This window comes from Denticeps clupeoides, chromosome 1, assembly GCF_900700375.1.
Source record: "Denticeps clupeoides chromosome 1, fDenClu1.1, whole genome shotgun sequence".
Classification (NCBI taxonomy): domain Eukaryota; kingdom Metazoa; phylum Chordata; class Actinopteri; order Clupeiformes; family Denticipitidae; genus Denticeps; species Denticeps clupeoides.
In genome coordinates, this window is record NC_041707.1 from 41,609,041 (window position 1) to 41,635,840 (window position 26,800).

Consider the following 26,800-nt stretch of genomic DNA (forward strand, 5'->3'; position numbering starts at 1 on the left):
CCTTTTTTGGTCTACTTTCCATCTCACATTCACACACACGGCTTCCACAAGAGCTCTGCCTCAGAAGGTTCTACTGACTATGACGTGGGGGTGTCTAGTATGCAGCGGTCAGCTCCATGCTGCAGGACAGACATGTCAAACGCCCATGACACTCAGCCTACCGGACATCAGCACCTCCGTCTGGGGACGGGAGCCACATACACACACAGTAGAAGGGTTGTGTGTGTGTGTAAATATATATACACACACACACACAGAACAGAATGGTTGTATATGATGTGTGTGTGTATATATATATACACACACACACACACACACACACACAGAACAGAATGGTTGTATATGATGTGTGTGTATATATATATATATATACACACACACACACACTGTAGAAGGGTTGTGTGTGTTTGTATATATATACACAAACACACACACAACAGAATGGTTGTATATATGTGTGTGTGTGTATATATATATATATATATATACACACACACACACACATACAGAACAGAATGGTTGTATATGTGTGTGTATATATATATATATATACACACACACACACACACACAGTAGAAGGGTTGTATATGAGTGTTTCACAGTAACAGCAGGTAACATGATCCATTGGTCCTGTGTCTGTGTGGTTCCACCTACTGGTGAAAGTCCAGCACTGCAGAATTGAACTATCATCCATGTTGGCTCCTCTTGGTCAGGTTTTACTTCATTGTGTCGGGGGTCCAGACCCAAACTAAGTACCCTGAGCAAGAAGATCTTACAGCATTACTACATGACTTGGGTTCTTCTGCCATGAAATTATTTCCTGATGTTTAAAATGTTTACATTGAAATAAAGAACAAAACGCATAGCTGCCCAGTCCTTCTTGTACTGGTTGGTTTCTCATTAACACGTGTGACACGGGCAAGAGGCACCGACCAATCAGAACACAGCAGGAACTCTGATTAAGAGAGAAAAAAGGATTCAGATTCTCAATTTTTTAATCAAAACACTCAAAGCTGAACAAAGTGTGCGTATGTGTGTGTGTGTGTGTGTGTGTGTGTGTGTAAAAGAGTGTCCATGTTTCTTAGCAGAGCATCAGATGGATCGTTACACCCACAGTTCGCTGCTGGAGTGCCCAACCGCCCCAACCGAACTCAGTTCTGTCATCATCACGGAGATGATGACAGAGATGATGACGGAGAATGTCTGAATGTCCCAAATAATCCAGAGCAGCGTTCGTACCGGGCGTGGTCAACAGCTCAGGCGAGAAGATGAAGCTCCGCCTCCTTGCCTTTCCATCTGGGCCAATGGAACGCTGCTCAGAGGTGAAAGGCACTGACTGCCACCCCCTGGTGGCGAAAGACTTCCAATATGGCGTCTCACACGGTCCAACAACCGCTCGAGTCCAAAAGAAACACTCATCTGTGGGTGTGAGTTAAACTGTTCTTTTTGAAACACCATCAGCGTCCATTTAAAAATATTCCTGGCCAGAGATCAGACACCAGAAGCGGCCAGAAAATGGACTTCCTGCCCCAGTGGGTCACTTCCTGCTGGAGGAGGGGCCTTTGTGGAAAATGTAAATGGGCCTCTGAAATCCTGGAGCAGAGAACAGAAATAGAGTTCAGCTTTAATAAAAAAAATTAAAATAACCACAGAGAGGCAAGAAATGATGGGCACAGACCGATAACACGGACCACAACATGACATGCAACTGATATAAAAATATATAAACCAAACATCCAATCACGAGATGGAATTCATTAAAGGGCCCCTATTATGATTCTTTTGCTTCTATGTCGGTCTTGTTGGTCCCTAATTCTGTATCTGAGGCCTCTTGGTGCAGAATTACAGCCACTTTGATCCAGTCCCACAGTGAGATTTCCCAGGATGCACCGTTTCACCGTCTGTAGCTTTAAATGCTAATGAGGAGGAGAGCGGGAAACACCATCCACCAACCACAATGTTTGGCCCAGACAGGAAGTCGTGTTGGTGTTATTTTCCCAGAAAATATAAAATGATTCCGCTGGTTCTTCAGAGTCTCACGTGACGGAACTAAAAAAATACGTTTGTGCTCATTTTTACATCCAAACACCGAGCGACTGAAATGCTTGTTCCCTACATGTTTGGAAGCCATGACGGTCGGTGGAGATCATGTTTAGGGGAGGGGCGGGACATTCTCTGGCCGGAAAAAGCATGAAAAACGGGAGGCAATCTTTCCCCCTATGATGTCATAAGGGGACAAACTCCAGATCCGACCATCTGAGCTGCCGCTCTCTGAACAGTGAAGCAGAATGAACAAAACCCTCTTTACACCGACCACCATTTCTAGCCACTGCAGAGACAGGCTGGGGACACTCGTATTAATGTTCAATCATCTCACAAAGTCATGTTTTCATAATAGGGGACCTTTAACAGAGATGGAACTGGAAATATCTGCAAAAGAGCGGAATCTAATTTTCTGTAAAAAAACAAAAAAAAACAACAACACAGAAACAGTAAGAATCAGGCGGATTTTAAGAGTTAATTTCGTCATGATTAACTCAAAGCTGATCATCAATACAGTGGGAAATTGATCAAGAATGATCGCAGCGTTGCCTTTGATACGTTGTTGAATTGCCAAATCAATAGTATTGTTCGTATTGTGATATTTGTCTGTGATCCAGGTTTTTCTTTGTTTGGTTGCTGATATGGACGTCCTGAGAAGTTGACCTCTGACCTTGGGGGCCACTCTTGGGCGTGCCGACAAGCTCGTAGCTGGTGAAGCCCACCTCCGTGGTCAGGTAGGAGCTGAAACGGTCCGGCTTCAGATGGATGCTGCCATAGTTCCTATACGTTGTCTCCTGAGTGGCAGAAATGAGGACAGAACTCAGTTACCCACAATGCCTTTCCTGGACTGATCCGCCCCTCTGTTTTAGCGAGGTCACCTGACTCTTCATGCAGTATTTGTGAATATTTACATCTCTGTGGTGAGCCCACGTGTTTACTTTACCGTCAGCCGCTTCCTCTTGGCGTAGCTGCTCCACGGCTGCGGCTCCAGGATGAAGACTCCGCCCACTCTCAGGTGTCTGTAGGCGCGTCTGAAGAGCCGCTGCAGCCCGGCGTCGCCCCAGTTCAGATGGACCCACTTCGTCAGGCTGAGACACAGGATGGCGTCATACTCCGCCCGCTGGGCGTCGACCGCCACGTCGCTGTCCAATACATAGTTCCCCTAAATCACACAGAGAGGAGGGGGAGGAGCTATTACACACACACACACACACAGACACACACTCGTTTCACAGAGACGAGTAAACTGCATGCAAAAGGTAAGAAAAACACTAAATTAATCAGACATTTAATAACACACACGACCCCCCTCTCAGCCACGAAAACACTATAAAGCCATGTGTGTGTATGGTGTATGTGTTTGAGAGGGTGTGTGTGTGTATGTGCGTGTGTGTATGTATGTGCATGTATGTGTGTGTGTGCGTGTGTCTGTGCGTGTCTGTGCGTCTCTGTGTGTGTCTGTGCGTGTGTCTGTGTGTGCGTGTGTGTGCGTGCGTGTGTCTGTGCGTGCGTGTGTGTGTGTGCGTGCGTGTGTGTGCGTGCGTGCGTGTGTGTGCGTGCGTGTGTCTGTGCGTGTGTCTGTGTGTGCGTGTGCATGTGTGCCTGTCTGTGCGTGTGTCTGTGCGTGTGTCTGTGCGTGTGTCTGTGCGTGCGTGTGCATGTGTGCCTGTCTGTGCGTGTGTCTGTGCGTGTGTCTGTGCGTGTGTCTGTGCGTGCGTGTGCATGTGTGCCTGTCTGTGCGTGTGTCTGTGCGTGTGTCTGTGCGTGTGCATGTGTGCCTGTCTGTGCGTGCGTGTGCATGTGTGCCTGTCTGTGCGTGTGTCTGTGCGTGTGTCTGTGCGTGTGTCTGTGCGTGCGTGTGCATGTGTGCGTGTGTCTGTGCGTGTGTGTGTGTACGTCTGTGCGTGTGTGTGTGTACGTCTGTGCGTGTGTGTATGTATGTGTGTGTACGTCTGTGCGTGTGTGTGCGTGCGTGCGTGCGTGCGTGCGGGAAGGTATACAGGTGTAGGCGTATATCTACCCTCATGAAAGAGACGTTTGCCGGAAAGACCCCCGGAGACGTTTCCAGAAGAGGGGGCGGGACGATGGGTCCCCTGCAGAGGCGGAGCGACAGCGGGAACTGCTGCCCTCCGGCCGCTCGTCCATCAGGGGGCGCAGTCAGCATCTTCACGTCCATCAGAGCCCGAAAGATGCCCGCGCCGAACTCCTGCCCCACGTCCGTGTCCATGGCAACCGGCGCGCCCACGTCCTCCTCGCCTGTGCCGGTCTGCGTTTTGGCTCCGCCCCCGGCTGGCTCCGCCGTCCCCGTCTTGCCGTCCTCCTCCTGCAGCAGCAGCTCGGACAGGAAATGGCGCAGGTTTTGCCGCGCGACGCGCACCAGCCCGCCGTCAATATCCAGTCCCAGGATGTGGGCGGGGCCCCAGTTCCTGGCAATGGCGAGGGTCACGTGGCCCGTGTTGCAGCCCAAGTCCAGAACGTTCTTCCCGCGGAACCAGTCCGGCTTGAGAACCGCCAGTCGGGGGTCCTGGCGCAGCGTCGGCCGGTGGTAGCCGTAGTAACGGCTGTAGTTGCCATACTGGAACTTCCGCGCCGGCTTCCGCGACGCCTGCGCCGGTGCTGCCGGACCTGGGCGGAGACCAGCGATGGGTGTCTGGAAGGTTTGGGGGCGTGGCTTCGTCAGTCCGGGGCCCTTGGTTAGCGTGGGCGTGGTCGACAGGCGTTCGGAGCGGCTGACCGTGCGGCGGCGCTTGCGGTGGCGCGACGTGGCCCCCGACGAGCCGGTGGGCGGGTGCGAGTGCCGGCGCGGTAAGATGGGCAGGACCACCTCGTCCCGGCAGTTGATGGACGTGTTTAGTTCGTACGGCTGCGGAGAGTCCTCGCTCTGCGGCGCGTCTCCCGGCAGCCCGCCCTCTTCCCCTTTCTTCTTATCCGACTCCGCCTGGTCTGCTGGCCCCGCCCTCTCCCCGTGGTGCCTGTTGCGGTGCCTTTTTCTGCCGGTCTTGGTGGGGGACAGCAGCGCCCCTCGTCGGGAGTCCCGCCCGCAGCCGTTGAGGTTGAGCGGGTCGGTGATGTCCTTGGGGACGAGGATCTCGACGGGCTCGCGGCTTTTGGCCGGCAGCGGCGACGACTTGGGCGTCTCGGCGTTCAGGGCGCGGCTGACCTCCTCGTCCAGCAGGCTGTTGAGGTTCAGCGGGTCGAAGATGTTCCCGCCCAGCAGGAAGTTGGAGGGCAGCACGGGCTCGCTCTCGGAGCTGGCGCGGCAGCGCCTCTTGCCCGCGCCGGGCTGCCTGAAGCCCACGTTCATGCTGTAGCGCCGCTTGTGGGACCTCTGGGCCTGCGGCAGGCCGTTTTTGGACTGGAGGGGCCTGGCCCCGACCCCGCAGCCCACCTGCCCCGGGGCCGGTTTCCCGGGGACCTCGGCTAGCACGGCCGGGGGGGTCGCCAGGGTCCTGCCCCCAAGACGGCACCTCGGGGGCTGAAGGGCCGCGAGGCCGTCTCCGCCCCCATCTCCACACAAGCCCGCCTCTTTTTCCACGGACATCATCAGACGGTCATCTAGAGGGAGGGGCGGCGGCGGCGTGGAGCATGGATCCTGTCACGGGGGACGTCAGTTCATCCGATCTCCAACTTACCGCGCAGGCAGTCGTGTCCTTCCACACGCACACTCAGGGCTCTGGCGGGGGGCGTGGACAGGCCTCAGCACATGTCCAGTCCGCCACCTTTGACCTGGGCCCGGTCCCAACTCCTCGGGCTCGCTGTGGCAGAGTTTGTCGCCTCAGGACGACGTCGGGGGAGCTCATGGACGGCTCTGCATGCAGGAGAGCTCTCCGCCCCCTCCCTGGAGTTACACTGCTCCCCCCCCAAAAAAGACACAAAAAAAAACCCCACACACCAACGCCAACTGTCCCGAGGTCAGAGGTGCACCGTGCACTGCAAGTTTCCTGACTGCGAGTACTTGGTGAGAAAGTGCGCAAAGACTCGAAATCATGTAGCCGCAGCAACAAGATACGATCAGAAAAGAAAATTAAAGCGACTGAGAAACAGATTTCTAGATGTTTATGTGCACTAACGAGCCGCGACACCTTCCGGCCCGACCTGCTGGATCTCTGTCTGCGATGGAGCGTCTTCGCTCGCTTATATTTCACCACGGACGCCAGCGGGCGATGAGCGACAGCGCTCTCGGCCAATCACGTCCACTCTTTGCCGTCGTACGGCTGAAACTGGCCAATCGCGTCGCTGCCTTGGCAGATGACCCGCCTATCGAGCACATAGGTGACCGACGCTCTGCCTGCGTGGCCGTGCAATCTCTCGCTGACTCGTGGCCAAGAGCGCTAATATTTCCCGAAATTGTCGTGATTGCGCTGATACGATTGCGTGGTGTCGCATTTCCACATATTTATACGCGGATGGACGTCGTCGTTTATTTAAACAGGATTGACGCAGGCAGCCCTGTCTCGTGTTGCGTGTGTGTTTTCACACGGCCAGCAGAAGCGTGTACGTGTCCAAGTGCAACACAAACTCACGACAAATAAAGATAATCCACAGGTCATATATCCCCTAACGCCACTGCGTTATATTACTGTAATAATGACAATAATAAACAAGCGCAACGACCACCCCTCCCCCATCGGCCCGGGCCTCGCCGTAATGGCGCGGTGTTGCCAAGTCCGCTTCTTTTCCTCCAATAAAGTTGATTAAGTCGAGTTACAGTACGTCGCAGGTCCGGATAAAGAGAGCAAAAAAAATAAGTCGTTTTTTATGTCTTGGCACTATGTTGTTCAACATATTTGGACACCAGGTCTGTCTGTCAGTAAAGTTTTTCGGAACATTAACGTTTAGTATATTGGTTTATTGCCAGTCTGATAAATGCGATGTAAATTTGAATTCTGCTACTTTCTTATTCTGCTACTAAATCTACTTTTTAATAGATTTGTAGTTTTTTTTTCTTGCATTCGCTCTTCGAGTTTTAACATCGCAACATCTGGCAACGCAAAACGGCGGCGCATGCATCTGTATGAAATATTAAATTTTCTTTAACCTGACTGCCACGGTGCTGCCAGAACAGCAACATGTGTGAATGTAAAGCAGACATGCGAATAAACAACCAAGAAGCGGGCTTTTACCTCATATTCATATTCAGACGACTTAGAGCGCAATAAAGGCCGTAATCCGCATTTGCGGGAGATATAAACGTTCGTGTCGATTTGAACGGCCACCCTCGTCAGAGGAAAATGACGCCAGGTAACTGGCCTCGGGTTAAAGGTCACCATCTTCAGCTTGTTATTATGAACCCTTTTTTAATCCAGGGACAGAAAACCAAGTTTCCAAGTGGAAATTGAACTCGCAGTGTTCTGTGTATTCCAGTAAAATACCATATTTTGCCAGTGGGACGGTGGAGGACAGTGGAGGAAGAGGGCCGGAATGGTGGGCAGGACGAGAGGATGAAGAGGATGGACACGACGGGGAGACAGGGGAAGGTACATTATCTCTTTACGAGGATTCCTACGCTGATGAGTGAGGGACGTGTGTCACCATGTGTCACCCGCAGGCGGCATCTGTGACTGCGTCCTCGTCCCAGCTCAGCAGCCCCAGTAAGAAAGGCCTTCTTTCCATACGTAAAAAAACCTCGCACACGTCACTCTGGCATTAAGTACGTGCTGCATGTGTGTTTTAGCTTCTGCGTCCGGGGAACAGCTTCAGGGCTCCATCTTCATTCCTGGATCACTAGTCTGGGCTCAGCAGTCTGGACACCCCTGGTATGTTCACGCAGAACACATGTTAGGGTTGCCAAATGGCCCCAAATATGGGCGGTTTTGATCTGATTTCGATATTTACAGCATTTACCAGACGCCCTTATCCAGAGCGCCTTACAATCAGTAGTTACAGGGACAGTCCCCCCCTGGAGACACTCAGGGTTAAGTGTCCTGCTCAGGGACACGATGGTAGTAAGTGGGGTTTGAACCTGGGTCTTCTGGTTCATAGGCGAGTGTGTTACCTGCTAGGCCACAACCACCCTTAAGAAGCGCTGATAACACAAGAACTACAGATCCCATAATGCAGCGCTTCAGTTACCTCGGGGTTGAGAACGTTATAACATTCAATCAAAATCTCACTCACTGTGTGTGTGTGTGTGTGTGTGTGTGTGCAGGTGGCCAGCAGTGGTCGAGCGAGATCCTGACACTAATGATTTTGTGATGTTCAGGAAGGAGTCAGGAAGCTGTCCCGTGAGAACAATCGCTAACGCACACATAGTGTAGAGCTGCATGGTGTGTTAATTCGGCGTGCTGTGTGTGTGACCAGTTTAAATGTCACGTGACGTTCCTGGGGGACCCTGTGAGCCGCGCCTGGGTCCTGTGCAGTAGAGTGAGGGACTTCGCCGATCTGTCGGCGCAGAAAGCTCTCAGCGTGAGTTTCCGTCCCCCTCTGTTCTCGCTCCCGTCTTAGCATGAGCTTCTGAATTCATGTGTGTGTGTGTTTAGGGCGCCCGAAGGCACGTCCATGGACAGCTGAAGGCTGCTATTCAAATGGCTGGACAGGCAAAAAGCCTTTATGTGACAGTCAGTATCCCCCTCACACACACACACAGTCATCACCCATAACTGCACAACCACACAATCTTTATTTTACATTGAAGTTTATATTAATGTTTCAGAATGTAATGAACACTGTACAGGCAGAGTCTCTATTTAAAGTGGTGGTTTGCCATTAGTAATTAGTGGAAGTGTAGCGTCTTCCCGCCACCAGGGGGGCGATGCCTCCATGAACCTGTGTGCCCCTGTCACTCTCTCGCTCGCACTGCTGCTCCGTCCCGGGTCACTGGCCCCTCCCACCCGGGCGGGATGGACGGATGGTTGACTTCTCAGGCCCGGCTGAGCAGGTATGGATTCTGGACACGGTGTGTATCGGACCGAGAGAGCACAGACGTGGACAGTGACATCAGAGGTAAACCCTGTACACAAACGGACACACGTTTACACCCTTATCCAGAGCCCCTTACAGTCAGTAGTTACGGGGACAGTCCCCCCCGGAGACACTCGGGGTTCGAACCTGGGTGTCCACCCGTATTATCTGTGTGCTTCTGCAGAGGTGCTGGACCAGTTAAAGGAACCCAGTGGAGAGACTCGCCGCAGTGAACCTGGACTCCCGGCAGGTCAGTGAAGCCGATTGGCCACAGCTGAGCAGCGGCCGGCCAGCTCTTCATACGAAGCCTCGTTTACCCACTCTCCGTCCGCCAGGAGAGCAGGCGGTGGCCGAGGAGGCCGCACCGACCGCCCGGACCCACCCAGCGGGGCGGGGCAGGAAGAAGAGCCGGGGAGCGAGAGACGAGGTGCGGAGAGCACGCCGCCAGCAGCAGACGGGCGAGGACGGGGACGAGGCGAGCGTGAAGAGGAGGCGGAGGAGTGCCGGTGAGGGGGACCGAAGCGCCCCCCTGGAGTCGGAGATGATGGGCCTCAGGGTCCGGCGTGTCTGAGGAAGAGTGACACCGTTCTGCCGCTGTTCTCAGACCTGTGTTCAGACAAGCTCTTTGCTTGTTAAGTGTTCGGATTTATTCAAATCAAAATGTGTTTTGTTATTTTTTATTAAAGGGTCCAGCAGAGGGCACCGTGCTGTGGGGTCTGGCACTGGAGTAATGCCCTGCCCCGCCCGTTCTCCGGTGTCACTTTGTTGCCACTATAGCTGCTGTTCAGCACTGACCTCATTATACAAATAAAGTTTCGGTATTTATTACGTGCATTCAGTAGTTCTGGCTTTTTCCCTTATCTGTGTGTGTGTGTGTGTGTGTGTGTGTGTGTGCACATTACTGGAATTCCTTGTTTTGCAGAACAGCGTCAGGAAAGCTTCACACCCAGACCACTCCACCCTCAGCTTCTGACCCTGCCAGCGATTACACAGGATGCTGTGTGTGTGTATGTGTGTGTGTGTGTGTGTGTGTGTGTGTGTGTGCATGAGGACACAAAGTGTTTTGTCTTTTTGTTTTTTCCTCTTTACTTGAGAGAATCACAACCACAAAGTTGAACAGTGTGTGCTTGTGTGTGTGTGTGTGTGTGTTTCCTGCTGTTGTTGTCTGTTACAGAGACAGCGATGGGCAGAGAGGTGGAAAAGCAAAAGAATCACTGGGTGGGAAATAAACAGAAAGACCCACAATCTCACACATGCACAAAAGGGGAAAAACAGGAAAGGCTGAACAATGGCCCACCAACCCCAAACTGGCTGGTCCCACATCTCCAGGATGGAGGTCTGAAGGCGAGTGAGGAAAACATCACTCTGTTCATCCCAGGGTTGTGTGTCTGTATGACAGGTGTGGAATATTTCACACAAACACACAACAACACTTACAAGCATCATCATACACACTCCACACACACTGTACGGACTGCATACAGACTCAGTAAACACTACACACTGCATACAGATTCCACACTCACTGTACACACTACATACACCCTCAATAAATACTTTACAATCTGCATACACCCTCAGTAAACATTGTACACACTGCATAAAAACTCCACACTCACTGTACACACTATATACACCCTCAATAAATACTTTACAATCTGCTTACACCCTCAGTAAACACTGTACACACTGCATACAGACACTGCAATCACTGTACACACTGCATACAGACACTGCAATCACTGTACACACTGAATACAGACTCTGCACTCACTGTACACACTGCATACAGACACCGTAATCACTGTACACACTGAATACAGACACCACACTCACTGTACACACTGCATACACCCTCAATAAATACTTTAAAATCTGTATACACCCTCAGTAAACACTACACACTGCATACAGACACCGTAATCACTGTACACACTGAATACAGACACCACACTCACTGTACACACTGCATACACCCTCAATAAATACTTTACAATCTGCATACACCCTCCGTAAACACTGTACACACTGCATACACCCTCAATAAATACTTTACAATCTGCATACACCCTCAGTAAACACTGTACACACTGCATAAAAACTCCACACTCACTGTACACACTATATACACCCTCAATAAATACTTTACAATCTGCATACACCCTAAGTAAACACTGTACACACTATATACACCCTCAATAAATACTGTTCAATCTGCTTACACCCTCAGTAAACACTGTACACACTGCATATAGACACTGCAATCACTGTACACACTGAATACAGACACCGTAATCACTGTACACACTGAATACAGACTCTGCACTCACTGTACACACTGCATACAGACACCGTAATCACTGTACACACTGAATACAGACACCACACTCACTGTACACACTGCATACACCCTCAATAAATACTTTAAAATCTGTATACACCCTCAGTAAACACTACACACTGCATACAGACACCGTAATCACTGTACACACTGAATACAGACACCACACTCACTGTACACACTGCATACAGACACCGTAATCACTGTACACACGGAATACAGACACCACACTCACTGTACACACTGCATACAGACACCGCACTCACTGTACACACTGCATACAGACACCATAATCACTGTACACACGGAATACAGACACCACACTCACTGTACACACTGCATACACCCTCAATAAATACTTTAAAATCTGCATACACCCTCAGTTAACACTGTACACACTGCATACAGACACCGCAATCACTGTACACACTGCATACACCCTCAATAAATACTTTAAAATCTGCATACACCCTCAGTAAACACCACACACTGCATACAGACACCGTAATCACTGTACACACTGAATACAGACACCACACTCACTGTACACACTGCATACACCCTCAAAAAATACTTTAAAATCTGCATACACCCTCAGTAAACACTACACACTGCATACAGACACCGCAATCACTGTACAAACTGCATACACCCTCAATAAATACTGTACAATCTGCATACACCCTCAGTAAACACTACGCACTGCATACAGACACCGCAATCACTGTACACACTGAATACAGATTCCACTCTCACTGTACACACTGCATACACACTCTACATACACTGTAGACACACTATACACACTGCATAAGATTCATGTGTGAGTGTTAGTTAATGTGTGTGTGTGTGTGTGTGTGAGAGAGAGTAAATTAGGGAAGAGAAACGGACATAAGGAAGTGTGGAAGCACTCTGCCTATTGTCTGAGCGTGGTGCCTATAAACAGCTGTGAGGGGGCCGGACTCCAGTGCGAGGGCAGCAGCAGAGCTGGACACTGGTCAGAAACAACGTGCTGGCGTCCACAACTCAACACAGCCGCACACGTGTGTGTGTGTGTGTGTATGTGTGCTTTGAAGTTCCTGCGCTTCTCAGGATTCGGAGGTGAGTCGACTCGTCGCTCAGTGAACACTTTTCTGACAGAACAGCTTGCCTTGTGTGTGTGTGTGTAACTGGTTGTGAACGAGTAACAAATCTCCTACCATCCGAGACTCCATCTGCTGAAGGGAAACAGAAGGGAAAGACAGGAAAAGGGAAATCACCCACTCTGCTGTGTGTGTGTGCTCAGGTTGTTACTGCTGTTTTAAAGTGTTTTAGCTGCATTGAGGTTGTCAAGATTGTTGTTGGCGAGGGTGATTGTCCAGATTTAGTGTGTTCTGTGTGTGTGTGAGGGTTTACAGGTTTTCTCCTTGCTGCACGGTGTAAAATGATCAACCAATTGAAATGCTTGGCTCATTAAGCAGTAGAGACTGATTCGATAATGAAGTGTATGTGTGTGTGTGTGTGTGTGTGTGTAAATACTAGTGATGGCTCAATACAAAATAAATTGCCATACATGTCCAGAGTAATGTGTTCTATTACAGTGGCTATTCGTATAAAATCTGTTTTAAATGGATCCACATTCAAGTCGCATACGTGATGGCAGCAGATTATTTTATAACATCGTACATAACTTGATTTCATCATCATCATCATCATCATCATTAACCTGCCGTGACAGTAGGGGAGACGCTCTAATCTACAGACGTACCCCGTCTCAGCAAGACATGGTCGCTAGGGGAACATCTGCCCGGCAACCGACAGCCCACTGTCACAACAACAACAACAACAACAACACCAACAACAACAGCCCCAGCATCAACCCCCCCTCTATCCAGGAAAATGAAACCAGGATTAAGATTAGACCCCAGTGTTGCTGTGGGGGAGGGGTCAGTCTGAGGGGTCAGGGGGGGGCGGCGTGACCCTCGGTCTCTCACTTTCACACGCGCACACAGTGCAACCGTCACGATGAGATGACACTCGGATGCTGTAGGTTGGCCAGAACAGCAGGTGAGCAGGAATAATTCTGTATATTACATAATAATAATAATAATAATAATGATTGACATGTAGAGTTTATAGAGGTGCTATATAATAATATGTGTTGTGATGATGGTTAATCGATATTTAAGGGTTAGTGTGTGTGTGTGAATCGTCTCGGGGTCACCGGGGTTAGAGACGGTCAGGTGAACAGCGCGCGGCCCCTTTAAAAGCATGAATTATGAGATGGCACCCCAACACACACACACACACACACACACACACACACACACTCCGCAGCGCAGCAGCTCATTGTTCTCCGGCAGCAGAGCAGGGAGAGTCGCGCAGGACGAGGCCCACGGAGCCGGCGTGGAGATGCTATGACCGCGACGTGGAGGTCCGGGGGAGAGCGGAGACGGCGGGCTGCAGTGAGTCCGGGGGTTCGGGCAGGAATATTCGACATGACAGGTCCATTGTGTGTGGTGACGGGGGGCGGGTGGCAGGGCTGACGCTCCCCGATGATCGATTTCCGCTCTTTTTGACGCCGATCAGAGATTGTTGGTCGTGACGCGCCTTTTGTTCGCCTTCTGGCAGCGGGTTCGACCACGTGACCAACCGACACAACAAAGGAGGCGCGGACGGCGCGGCCACGCCCACTCCGGTGGCGCTCACCACGCAGACCATTTACATCGACATTTACATTTCAGGCATTTGGCAGACGCCCTTATACCATGGTGACCTGGTGAAGTCACGTTGCTTAGCAACAGCGGCTGATGGCATTGTAAATCTTGTTATTTATCAGCGTGGGAGGCAGAGGTGTGAACTGGTCTCACCATTCGATATATATCGATGCGTCCTGTACGTTTTCTACACGGTCACATGATGCTTCCAGTGTGGACGCTGTGATTTGCTCCAATGAGCAGAAGAACGTTGTAACAGTCGTATACACCGGTACCTGCTCCACCCAGTCCTGATGCACAGAGCAGACTGGTCCAAGCTCCCGTGGTCCCTTTATTATTCAGTTTTTTATTACGCAAAAGCAGTAACATTTGCACGAGGGGTTTACCGGCATTTCCATAAATAGAGCGTGTGGTGGGAACCCCAGCAGCGGCACGAGACTGTTCCTGGCGGGCCTCCCTTCCTCCTCCATGCTTCACTACACCGACCCAAACCCGTTACAGCCACGAGCGCCGATGCACAATCGTCCGCACCCCGAGTGGGAGGGTGTTCCACAGGCCCACACCCACAGGTCACTTCTCAACGCCGTCTCTCTCCCTCTCGCACAGGCTGTGAGGGCGGCGCGCGGGTCGGCACAAGATGGCGCCGCGCCCGTCGTCGGGGGAACTATGGGGTCTTCACCTCATGCCCCCGCGAATCTTGGTCGACTGCTGCCTGCCCAACGGCATGCTGGTCAGCCTGGAGTGTCTGAGGGAGGCGCCACTGCTGACCATCAAACAGCAGCTATTCACCGAGGCCCGAAAATACCCTTTATACCACCTGCTGCAGGTACACCCGCCCACACACACTGATCCCCCTTCCTATTGGCTGAGAGTGCACCTCCCAGCATCTTTTCGTGTGGGCCGACAGGAGGAGTCCTGCTACATTTTTGTGGGCGTGACCCAGGAGGCAGAGAGGGAGGAGTTTTACGATGAGACGCGACGGCTGTGTGACCTTCGGCTCTTTCACCCAATCCTGAAGGTCATCGAGCCGCTGGGCAACCGAGAGGAGAAAATCCTGAACCGCGAGATCGGTAAGTGTCTGTTGTGGTTACGACTAGTCGCGACTGGATTTGGCGACTGCTGACATATCGGTCTGGCCAGGCTTCGCCATCGGAATGCCCATTTGTGAGTTTGAGCTGGTGAAGGACCCAGAGGTGCAGGACTTCCGGAGGAGCATACTGAGCGTGTGCAGAGAGGCCATGGAGGAGCGTGAGATGGGCGGGGCCCACAGCCAGGCACTGTACGTCTACCCCCCCAACGTGGAGTCGTCCCCAGAGCTGCCACCACACATCTACACCAAGCTGGACAAAGGTATCAGACGTTCGTAGTTACAGGGACAGTCTCCCTGGAGACACTCAGGGTTAAGTGTCTTGCTCAGGGACATGATGGTCTTCTACTTCCACCATGCCACTAACACAAAGGTGTGTGTCTGTGTGAATAAGTGTGTAAGCATGTGTCTTAACTCCTTGTCTGCGACCTGGCGCAGGTCGCTTGATCGTCACCATCTGGGTCATCGTGTCTCCGTCCAACGCCAAGCAGAAGTACACGCTGAAGATCGGCCATGACTCGCTACCCGAGCAGCTGATCGCGGAGGCCATCCGCAAGAAGACGCGCAGCATGCACCTGTCCGCCGCGCAGCTCCGCCTCTGCGTGCAGGAGTACCAGGGCCAGTACATCCTCAAGGTGTGCGGCTGCGACGAGTACCTGCTGGAGAAGTTCCCGCTCAGCCAGTACAAGGTAGGGCCGCCGCCGCCTCACCCCGTCACCCCGTCACCCTGTCACCCCGTCACCCCGTCACCCTGTCACCCCGTCACCCTGTCACCCCATCACCCTGTCACTGTCCCTTCGCAGTACGTACGCAGCTGCATCATCGTGGGCCGCCTGCCCCACCTCATGCTGGTCTCCAAGGACAGTCTGTACAGCCAGCTGCCCGCCAGCGGCTTCGTGGCCCCGTCCTACAGCCGCCGGACCCCCCAGCCGAGCCCCTGTCCTGGCGGGGGTGACCCCTCTACCCCCCGGACACTCTGGGCCTTCAATACCCTGCTCAGGGTCCGACTGCTGTGTGCCACGTACGTCAACGTCAACATCAGAGACATCGACAAGGTGAGGGACGACCCAGAATGAAGGAGTCACGATTGGCACACAGGGGCAGGGACGGTTCCTTTCGGGTTCTATGGTTCTAGTGCCAGAGAGCAATTTGGGTAGATGACCAGTAAAACCGGGTTAAAAAACGCGGTCTGTTGCAGATCTACGTGAGGACGGGAATTTACCACGGAGGAGAGCCGCTGTGTGACAACGTCAACACACAGAGGGTGCCGTGTTCCAACCCGAGGTACCGACACATACCCGCAACAAACTCACCAAGACCAGAGAGAACGCATGAAACAGGCCCGCTAACACAACGTGGTCCCGTAGGTGGAACGAGTGGCTGACGTACGACATCTACCTGACGGACGTCCCTCGCGCGGCACGTCTCTGCCTGTCCATCTGCTCCGTCAAGGGGCGCAAAGGAGCCAAAGAGGTCAGAGGTCATGTACATTCAGCGCAGGGCTTGTGTAAATTCGCTTCTGGGAACGTATTTGAACGCGTGTGTGTTGCACGTACATCAGGAACACTGTCCTCTTGCCTGGGGAAACGTGAATCTCTTCGACTACAAAGACACGCTGGTTGGTGGTAAGGTGGCCCTCAGCCTGTGGCCGGTTCCTCACGGCCTGGAGGACCTGCTCAACCCCATCGGCGTGGCCGGCTCCAACCCCAATAAGGTGAGGGGTCGAAGGTCACAAGGTGTAAATGTGCGTAGCCGGTACGGTGAACACTGTTCCGTCCCTGCAGGAGACGCCCTGCGTGGAGCTGGAGTTTCCCAGCTTCAGCCAGACGGTGGTATTTCCAGACGAGCAGCAGATCGAGGAACACGCCAACTGGACCATCTCCCGTGAGCTGGGATACAACTACAGTCTGGGCATGGTGAGCAGATGTTGGTTTTCAAATACCTGGTGTCTTCTCCTTGTAAGTAGCTTTGGATGAAAGCATCTGCTAAGCACAGTAAAGTCAAAGGGAACACTTAAACACCACATTTACCGCATTTACCAGACGCCCTTATCCAGAGCGACATACAGTGAGTAGTTACAGGGACAGTCCCCCCTGGAGACACTCAGGGTTAAGTGTCTTGCTCAGGGACACGATGGTAGTAAGTGGGGTTTGAACCTGGGTCTTCTGGTTCATAGGCGAGTGTGTTACACACTAGGCTACTACCACCCTGTAGTTACAGGGACAGTCCCCCCCTGGAAGGAGGTGGGGACAACAGACCACTTCTCAGTTCCTGTGCTTTCTGGTTGATGTTTTGGTCACTTTTGAATACTTGCGGTGCTTTCAGTCTGGTGGTAGCAGGAGATGGAGTCTACAAGCCACACAAGTGTCAGCATAGTGTCCAGAGCATGGAGACGCTACCAGGAGACACTCCATTAGGAGACGTGGGTCCTGCTGCAACCCACCGCTACCTCCGCCTTTGTACGAGGAGGAACAGGTGGAGCACTGCCAGAGACCTGCAAAATGACCTCCAGCAGGCCACAAATGTGCATGAGGGTGGAATTAGGGCCCGAGAACACCAAGATTGGCAAGACTGGCACCCTGAGCACAACTGACAGACGTGGCAGAGTCTGGAGACGCCGTGGAGAACGTCCTCCAGCATGTCAGTAATGGTGTGGAGTGGCATTTCTTCCCCAGATGTAGCCTGACTGCCATTAGGTACCGAGATGAGATCTGCTGGTGCGGTGGGCCCTGGTTCCTCCTAATGCAAGAGGCGTTGTAGGGAGGTCCTACAGGCACGTGGAGGCCACACTCACTACTGAGACTCATTTTGACCTGTTTTCAGGACATCACATCAAAGCTGGACCGGCCTGTGTGTTTTTCCACTCCAAATCCAGACCTCCACGGGTTGATCAATTTGATTTCCATCGATCATTTTTCTGTGATTTCAGCAAATAAGTAAAGTATTTAAGAAGATCTAGGATGTCTTATGTTTTGAGCAGTGTATATCTTGAATCAGAAGTTGTTGAAGGCAAGTTCATGGTTTGACCTCTGACCTGTGCCCCCAGAGCAGTCGGCTGGCGTGTGACAGCTCGGTGTCGCAGACGGACGTGGAGCAGCTGCGCATCTTGTGCAGTCGGGATCCCCTCTATGAGCTCTCGGAGCAGGAGAAGGACTTCCTGTGGAGGCACAGGTGCATGCTGGGAGTGGCTGCTGTGTCCACGCTGCATCTTTAAAGGGGCGGAGCGGCAGTAACGGCTCTACTCTCTCCGCAGGCACTACTGCGTGAACATTCCGGAGAGTTTGCCCAAGCTCCTGCTCTCGGTGAAATGGAATTCCCGGGACGAGGTGTCCCAGGTGCTTGTCCGTTCGTCCCCCACCGCCTCGTCCCTCTGGTTGTCACCTGACCGTAGCGTTGTTGTCTGGTGGCTGCCTGCAGATGTACTGCCTGCTGAAGGACTGGCCGCTGATCCAGCCGGAGAGCGCCCTGGAGCTGCTGGACTGCAACTTCCCCGACCCGGCGGTGCGCGACTTCTCCCTGCGCTGCCTGGTCCAGGGCCTGACCGACGACAAGCTGAGCCAGTACCTCCTCCAGCTGGTCCAGGTCCGTCTTCTCCTATCGCGGACGTGTCTTTTTGCCTGGTCTTGATGAGCTTGTGTGTGTGTTGTAGGTCCTGAAGTATGAGATGTACCTGGACAACCCGCTGGCCCGGTTCCTCATTAAGAAAGCTTTGACCAATCAGAGGATAGGACACTTCTTCTTCTGGCATCTGAAGTGAGGATGAGGAGAAGACAGCCATTGGTCCCCGCTTTATTGATTGATTGACATGACGGACACATTTGCAGGTCGGAGATGCACAACAAGACGGTGTCGCGGCGCTTCGGGCTGCTGCTGGAGGCCTTCTGCCGGGCGTGTGGGATGTACCTCAAGCACCTGAACCGGCAGGTGGAGGCCATGGAGAAGTTGGTGAACCTGACTGACACGCTGAAGCAGGAGAAGAAGGACGAAACACAGAAGGTATTGGTCACCATGGTGGATCACATGTGATGGTAGTAGCCTAGAAGACCATGTGGTCATGTGGACAAGCGCTCTGATTGGCTGTTACAGACCCAGATGAAGTTCCTGGTGGAGCACATGTCCCGTCCAGATTACATGGAGGCGCTGCAGGGCTTTGTGTCCCCACTCAACCCAGTACATCAACTGGGAAACCTCAGGTTGGAGGAGTGTCGCATCATGTCTTCAGCCAAGCGCCCCCTGTGGCTGAACTGGGAAAACCCTGACATCATGAGCGAGCTGCTGTTCACGAACAACGAGGTCATCTTCAAGAACGGAGATGGTGTGTGTGTGTGTGTGTGTGTGTGTGAGTTATGCTTTATTCATGGAGCAGTTAGGCGCTCCATCATTCATACCTCCTCTGTGGACCTGTTTGTCCTATAGATCTGCGCCAGGACATGCTGACACTCCAGATCATCAAGATTATGGAAAACATCTGGCAAAATCAGGGTCTGGACTTGCGGTGAGTGTGTGTGTGTGTGTGTTTATACAGTTGCTGTCTCTCTTTTGAGGACTGGGTAAGACTAACGTGTGTGTGTGTGTGTGTGTGTGCAGAATGCTGCCCTATGGCTGTCTCTCTATAGGGGACTGTGTTGGGCTGATCGAGGTGGTGCGGAACTCGCACACCATCATGCAGATCCAGTGTAAAGGCGGCCTGAAGGGGGCGCTGCAGTTCAACAGTCACACACTGCACCACTGGATCAAGGACAAGAACAGAGGAGAGGCGTGAGTCTCGCCGTGTGTGAGGGCGAGGACGATGATGGCGCGGTGTGGTGAAGACCCTCTCTGTCTCCCCCAGGTACGATCGCGCGATCGATCTGTTCACGCGCTCCTGCGCAGGTTACTGCGTGGCCACGTTCATCCTGGGCATCGGGGACAGACACAACAGCAACATCATGGTGAAGGAGAATGGACAGGTGTGTACACAGCCATAAACAATACATGGACAGGAGGTGTGACTTCGTGTTATTACCACCCCTACACAATATATCAAAAAAAGATCTGGAATCGCAATTGTATCTCCTGCTGATTCAAGACAGTTCCAAAAATCAGCTTTGTAATGGCGCCAGTTCACCTTTTTCCTATAGGCCTGTATCGTGCAATTCACACAAAATACACACACAACTTTTATTTAAGTAGCTGTAACAAGCAGCAAACAGTCCAACCTGGCAACACTGGCGTCAGGGGCCTGAATTCACGAGTGTATCAATCATCGTCCTGAAGGATGCACACTCATCTCTTGTCTGTGTCTCAGCTGTTCCACATAGATTTTGGACATTTTCTGGACCATAAGAAGAAGAAGTTTGGATACAAGCGGGAGCGTGTGCCCTTCGTCCTCACGCAGGATTTCCTTATCGTCATCAGCAAAGGGGTGCAAGAGTGTACCAAAACCAAGGAGTTTGAGAGGTACACGTGCACCTTTTTATCTTAGTGAGGACCTAGTGTGTGTTTTTACAAACGAAAAAATCTACTTGTGGGCTCCAGAAATTTATAGGGACATTTTTCCTATGTCCCGAGGACGAGGACATATACAACTCTAATTCAGATTCAAAAGTTCAAACGTTTACACACCCCAGTCCAACGTGAATAGGACTGCAGCCATATGACCCTTGTGGGGTAGTTGTAACTTGGTGAAGACCTGGCGTAATAATGTGACTATTTACAAAAGACAACACTTGTGAGGACATTTTGACATGTCCCTACTTGACAGGTTCCAGGAGATGTGCTACAAGGCGTATCTGGCCATCCGGCAGCACGCCAGCCTCTTCATCAACCTCTTCTCGCTGCTGCTGGGCTGCGGCATGCCGGAGCTGCAGAGCTTCGACGACATCGCCTACCTGCGCAAGACGCTGGCGCTGGAGAAGAGCCAGCAGGAGGCGCTGGAGTACTTCACCAAGCAGATGAACGACGCCCACCATGGCGGCTGGACCACCAAGATGGACTGGATCTTCCACACCATCCGCCACATGCCCAACGAGCACTGATGCACGCACGCTCACACACACACACACACACACACACACACACACTTTCTCCATTAAGGGTGCAGCGTGGGGACACGTGTGCTCATCAGCTCATACTCAGCTCTCATTATATCTCCACTGGGACGCCATGTTTCTGCCCAGTAGCTTCTGGTAGCGTGGATTTACTCACACACTCTCACCCGGAGCATCTACACACACACACACACACACACACACACACACACACACACACACACACACAGTACCTTATATACACTATACTCCTAACACACACACACACACACAGTACCTTACACACACTATACTCCTAACACACACACACACACAGTACCTTACATACACTATACTCCTAACACACACACACACACACACACACAGTACCTTACACACACTATACTCCTAACACACACACACACACACACACACCACACACACACAGTACCTTATATACACTATACTCCTAACACACACACACACACACAGTACCTTACACACACTATACTCCTAACACACACACACACACACACACACACACACACACACACACACACACAGTACCTTACACACACTATACTCCTAACACACACACACACAGTACCTTACATACACTATACTCCTAACACACACACACACACACACAGTACCTTACACACACTATACTCCTAACACACACACACACAGTACCTTACACACACTATACTCCTAACACACACACACACACACACACAGTACCTTACACACACTATACTCCTAACACACACACACACAGTACCTTACATACACTATACTCCTAACACACACACACACACACACACACACAGTACCTTACATACACTATACTCCTAACACACACACACACAGTACCTTACATACACTATACTCCTAACACACACACACACACACACACACACAGTACCTTACATACACTATACTCCTAACACACACATACACACACACAGTACCTTACATACACTATACTCCTAACACACACACACACACAGTACCTTACACACACTATACTCCTAACACACACACACACACACACAGTACCTTACACACACTATACTCCTAACACACACACACACACACACACACAGTACCTTACACACACTATACTCCTAACACACACACACACACACACACACACACACACACACACACACAGTACCTTACACACACTATACTCCTAACACACACACACACACAGTACCTTACATACACTATACTCCTAACACACACACACACACACACACACACACACACACACAGTACCTTACATACACTATACTCCTAACACACACACACACACACACACACACAGTACCTTACATACACTATACTCCTAACACACACACACACAGTACCTTACATACACTATACTCCTAACACACACACACACACACACACACACACACAGTACCTTACATACACTATACTCCTAACACACACATACACACACACAGTACCTTACATACACTATACTCCTAACACACACACACACACACAGTACCTTACACACACTATACTCCTAACACACACACACACACACAGTACCTTACACACACTATACTCCTAACACACACACACACACACACACACACAGTACCTTACACACACTATACTCCTAACACACACACACAGTACCTTACATACACTATACTCCTAACACACACACACACACACACACACAGTACCTTACACACACTATACTCCTAACACACACACACGCACACACACACAGCAGTATTACTTTGGGGGTGGAGGGGGTGACTGCACTAAACCAGAGATCAGATCTCACCAAAGCACTATGTCACACAACCTCCACCAGTGCACACACACACACACACACACACACACACACACACACACAGCTGTGATGTAGGATTTTTTAAGATGACCCCGCATTTTGTGGGCGTGTCAGTTATTGCACTGTAGTGATGTAGACGCGCTGATCAGCCATAATGTTACGACCGCTGTCTGGGTAAAGGGAACAACACTGATTATGTGGGGACAGCGGCTGGGGACGGACATGTTGGAAGGACCTGATGGACTTTGACGAGGACTACGTTGGCATCTCTGAGCCTGTTCCTGGATGGAAAGCGATGAGCGGGTGGTGGTTGTCCCGCTCTTCCAACATTATGGCTGCTCAGTGTGTAGTAGGTTCGTACTGTATTCCGTACTGTAGCGCCAGTGGGGTTGTCATGGTGATGAAGACACTGGCAGCGCCGGGACTGTGCCGAGTGCCACCGTTCACGGGGCTTGTGCTCCGCTCGGCTGGTGTGCCTCGTCTTCTGCTCAGGGTTTTATAAGGTCAAAGGGCACTGCTGTCATGTCAGACAGACGATGCTACCCACAATGCACTGCAGAATATGCACAAGGTCGTCTTCCTGATTCAGCAAATTACAAAGACTTTTATGTTTACAATCCAACACTAGCTCAGATTACGAGTTTTAACGAACAAATTAACGAAGAAAACCAGCGGAGCGCCTCACTGTGACCACAGACAAGCGGAGTTTACAATCAGACTACCGATCGCTCGAATAATCAATCGGCCGATCACAGCGACAATCTCTTTTCACGGGTTGACGCCGGAGTGGAGGTGAAGCTGCGGCAGTGCACATGAAAAGCCACCAGGTCACCAGGCGATCAGGGATCAATAAACCCAATCGAACGTGACGATCCTTCAGCATGAGGAGCAGCTTTCGAACCGGGTCGAATATGCGTCACGTCGTATGTACGGAAGGACTTGTGGTGACGTCTTGAGCTGCATGAAGACGGAAGAAGTAGCTTCGTTGTTCTGGGACCATTAGGATGTCGATGCTCGTTTGTAGTCCATGTTTTACTGTTGTCTAGTTTGTGTGTTACGGGGTCCAATTATCTTGGTTTGTGGAAATCAAATAAAAAAAATTTTAAAAAAAATCCAATAAATGGCGTGAAACGTTGACTGAATCCTTCCCTCGACCTGATTTACCAGAATGTTCCATTCTATATACACATAAAAGAGCAAATGTATATTCTAATCGAGGCCATGTAATCAGAGAAAAAGAAAAAACAAAAACCAAACATCACGCTTAAGATCATTAAAAACTTTATTATAAAAAATTGCATTCTACACAAGTCCTTAACAAATAAAAAAATAAAACGGAAGGATGGCTGCGCCACTCGTCTGAATTATTGCTGAAACTGGAGAAGGGCGGGGAGAGAAGGGCGGGGAAAAACAACACACACATCTGTGTGCGGCTCCATTACACACTTACACACTCATATACACACACAAACATTTCCTATTCATCATCGTCGTCGTCATCATCATCCTCATCAACCTCGTCGTCGTCTTCGTCCTCATCGTCGTCGTCCAGGTCGTCGGCGTCAGCCTTCTTGGTGGAGCCAGCGGGTCTCCCGGGGCCGCGCCGAGCGCCACCGGAGACGCCTGTCTTCGCCCGGTAAGCGGCGATGTCCTTGGGACGGGAAGGGGACTTCAGGTCAAACCGGACTCGCGTAGAGCCGGACGTAAAAAGAGAAGTGAAGAGACACCGCTCACCTTCTCGTACTTCTCCTTCAGCTTCACCGCCTTCTGGTCGAACGGCTGGCGGTCTTTGGAGCTCTGCTTGGCCCACATCTCGCCCAGCTTCTTGGCGATCTCGCCGATGGACAGGTTGGGGTACTCGCCCTTCACCGTGGGCCGGTGTTCCGAGCAGAAGATGAAAAACGCAGAGCTGCAAAAAAAAAAAAATGGAGGAGGAAGTCAATAAGAGTCCCACCACCACGTCGGGGGCATCAGCAGACAGACAGAGGCTTACGGGGGACGTTTGGGGGCGTTGGGGTCCTTCTTCTTCTTGCCTCTCTTGCCCATTCCTTTGGGGGGGACGTAGTTCTTCATCTCCCTGTCGTAACGTACTTTGTCTGCCTTCGCCATGTCCTCAAACCTGGTCTTGTCTGAAGAGGTGAGAGACTGGACGCGGGGAGAAACGACGGGGTCAGAATGGCCGTACCACCACGATCTAGAAGACATTTAAAATTAAACCAGATCCCCACCTTCCACCTCTCGGAACATTTCTTGGAGAACTCTGAGAAGTTGACCGGGACTTCCGGGCTTTTCCGCTTGTGCTCATCGCGGCATGTCTGCACGAAGAAGGCGTACGCAGACGTCTTCCCCTTCGGTTTATTCACGTCCCCCTTCACCATGTCTGCTGGGGGACAACAAGAGTTGTTAAAAACACGAGAAGTCACAAAAAACTGGAAAACAATTCAAAAAGAAAACCAACTCATTCATTCTCATGGTAAACGTGGCCTCTATAATAACTACAAGGCAGCTTATAAAGCCCCGTTAGGAGTTATTAATGACGACGGACCAGATTAGCGGGGGGGAAATCCGCGCCGCCGAAGGAACAATAGTCCCTCCATTTTCTTTCCCGCCTAAAATCCCGCTCCACCCCCACATCTCGCGAGAACAGCCGCTCGGCTAAAACGAGAGTAAACGAGCGCAGACGAGAGTAAACGAGCGCCCCGCCGCCACATTCCAGCCGAGAAACTGGTTTTTAATTCGAGATGCGGGTTGCTGCCGGGGGAAAATGCGCACACACCGGAGCAACTCTGTCCGAATCCCCGACCTGGTCGAACTCCGAATCGGAACAATGTAAAAAAAAAAAAAAAAACTAAATACACGCCGCGGACGAGAGTTTTATTAGTGCAAAACCAATTCACTCCCTTGTAGTATTTAAAAACTTTTAAGAAAAACGTCGGAAATTAATCGTGCGCCGAGGCTCTCCCGCGAATCTCGTGGGTTTGCACAAAGGCGGGAGGACGGCGTGCAGGCCTCTATGTTGCCAACCCCGTTAAAAAAGCGCCGCCTCGGCCCAAAACGCACGCAAAACAACTGAACGCGTCGATAAACTACTTCTGGTCCAGTCCGAAGCGAGATTCCGCTCGGCGAACGCTTTTCGAGCAGCGCGGCCGCTTGGCGTGAAAACGCGCGGCTCTGGCAACCCCCGCTGGCGGACAATGGCGCATCGGCGAGAACCGCCTCGGTCCGGCTGCCGCGGGGCCCCGTTCCTCGCAGTTTTCCGGGGGAGACGGGAGTCGCGCTGCGTTATAAAATACAGACCCGCGCCGCTCCGCTCACGACGTCCACTTTACCTTAACGATGCGATCCCGTTCGGCTGCTGACGCGGACTGAACTCGCTCCGAACTCCGAGCACCGTGTTTACGTTGTCACGCGCGCGTAGCTGCTTTTTAGAGAGAGTGCGAAGGCCCGCCCACAATCCGCGCGCTGATTGGCCGCTTTTGGAGCCTCCGAGGCCGCAGCCTCCAATCGTCTGCCACCGGGGGGGATCCTGGGTTTTGATTGGCCGGCGGAATCCCATTTTCGGTACTTTGTCTGGAGAGGGGAAGACGGCGAGGCCCGGCCTCCATATTGAGTAAAGGGCCGCTTATGGAAATGCGTTTTAAAATACACAGATGGCTGCGTGTCGCTAAACGTTTCCTCACGCAAACGCGCAAAGTGGTAAAACTGCACACGAGTAAATTATTTTATATTAAAAGGTACTGATGCCCATTTGAGATTTTAAATGACGTCTGGCTAATTTCCAAAGCATTCGTGTTCATTATTAATAATTTACTCAAAAGTCTAGTAATCCCAAACGAGACGTTGGGACCACGTGACCTGACACAGATTTGAAATTCGGCCAATGGCGCCTCTGCGGCGCCTCACGTGACC

At 51.5% G+C, this 26,800-nt stretch overlaps 4 protein-coding genes across 17 annotated transcripts; 2 read left to right on the plus strand and 2 right to left on the minus strand.

The window, feature by feature from the left end:
* Positions 1 to 977: 977 nt before the first annotated feature.
* mepceb (methylphosphate capping enzyme b) lies at positions 978 to 6,180 on the minus strand. 2 transcript variants are annotated; one of them, XM_028980103.1, is made up of 4 exons: positions 4,064 to 6,180; positions 2,987 to 3,205; positions 2,714 to 2,837; positions 978 to 1,593 (listed from the first exon to the last, which is right to left on the minus strand). In XM_028980103.1, the coding sequence occupies exons 1-4, from the start codon at positions 5,585 to 5,587 to the stop codon at positions 1,538 to 1,540; spliced, it is 1,923 nt and encodes a 640-aa protein (XP_028835936.1). In that variant the 5' UTR covers positions 5,588 to 6,180; the 3' UTR covers positions 978 to 1,537. The 2 variants fall into 2 exon arrangements, with proteins under 2 accessions (XP_028835936.1, XP_028835927.1); XM_028980094.1 differs by lacking the exon at positions 978 to 1,593 and having other exon boundaries at positions 1,968 to 2,837.
* LOC114790466 (zinc finger CW-type PWWP domain protein 1-like) lies at positions 4,289 to 9,725 on the plus strand. Of its 8 annotated transcripts, XM_028980562.1 has the most exons (9): positions 6,336 to 6,537; positions 7,408 to 7,520; positions 7,592 to 7,634; positions 7,718 to 7,799; positions 8,192 to 8,267; positions 8,344 to 8,448; positions 8,523 to 8,600; positions 9,128 to 9,193; positions 9,279 to 9,725. In XM_028980562.1, exons 1-8 carry the CDS (start codon positions 6,450 to 6,452, stop codon positions 9,143 to 9,145), a joined length of 603 nt encoding a protein of 200 aa, XP_028836395.1. In that variant the 5' UTR covers positions 6,336 to 6,449; the 3' UTR covers positions 9,146 to 9,193; positions 9,279 to 9,725. The 8 variants fall into 8 exon arrangements, 1 of the variants encoding a protein (XP_028836395.1); XR_003749808.1 differs by lacking the exon at positions 6,336 to 6,537 and adding an exon at positions 4,289 to 6,001 and having other exon boundaries at positions 8,523 to 9,193; XR_003749803.1 differs by having other exon boundaries at positions 8,523 to 9,193.
* A 2,532-nt stretch (positions 9,726 to 12,257) lies between these two features.
* Positions 12,258 to 21,342, plus strand: LOC114790086 (phosphatidylinositol 4,5-bisphosphate 3-kinase catalytic subunit alpha isoform). 5 transcript variants are annotated; one of them, XM_028979837.1, is made up of 21 exons: positions 12,258 to 12,385; positions 13,026 to 13,330; positions 14,587 to 15,050; positions 15,121 to 15,330; positions 15,506 to 15,756; positions 15,871 to 16,122; positions 16,266 to 16,351; positions 16,435 to 16,540; positions 16,629 to 16,781; positions 16,852 to 16,983; positions 18,114 to 18,238; positions 18,321 to 18,402; positions 18,485 to 18,649; positions 18,717 to 18,820; positions 18,892 to 19,063; positions 19,154 to 19,382; positions 19,484 to 19,562; positions 19,655 to 19,825; positions 19,899 to 20,016; positions 20,355 to 20,506; positions 20,811 to 21,342. In XM_028979837.1, exons 3-21 carry the CDS (start codon positions 14,618 to 14,620, stop codon positions 21,082 to 21,084), a joined length of 3,294 nt encoding a protein of 1,097 aa, XP_028835670.1. In that variant the 5' UTR covers positions 12,258 to 12,385; positions 13,026 to 13,330; positions 14,587 to 14,617; the 3' UTR covers positions 21,085 to 21,342. The 5 variants fall into 5 exon arrangements, with proteins under 5 accessions (XP_028835670.1, XP_028835654.1, XP_028835661.1 ...); XM_028979846.1 differs by lacking the exons at positions 12,258 to 12,385; positions 13,026 to 13,330 and adding an exon at positions 13,593 to 13,728 and having other exon boundaries at positions 14,587 to 14,806; positions 14,888 to 15,050; XM_028979821.1 differs by lacking the exon at positions 13,026 to 13,330 and having other exon boundaries at positions 12,259 to 12,385.
* Positions 21,343 to 24,155: 2,813 nt separating this feature from the next.
* On the minus strand, positions 24,156 to 26,354 carry hmgb2b (high mobility group box 2b). 2 transcript variants are annotated; one of them, XM_028980537.1, is made up of 5 exons: positions 26,221 to 26,354; positions 25,120 to 25,271; positions 24,885 to 25,036; positions 24,626 to 24,800; positions 24,156 to 24,542 (listed from the first exon to the last, which is right to left on the minus strand). In XM_028980537.1, exons 2-5 carry the CDS (start codon positions 25,267 to 25,269, stop codon positions 24,369 to 24,371), a joined length of 651 nt encoding a protein of 216 aa, XP_028836370.1. In that variant the 5' UTR covers positions 25,270 to 25,271; positions 26,221 to 26,354; the 3' UTR covers positions 24,156 to 24,368. The 2 variants fall into 2 exon arrangements, with proteins under 2 accessions (XP_028836370.1, XP_028836379.1); XM_028980546.1 differs by having other exon boundaries at positions 25,120 to 25,274; positions 26,221 to 26,344.
* Between the last annotated feature and the right edge of the window lie 446 nt (positions 26,355 to 26,800).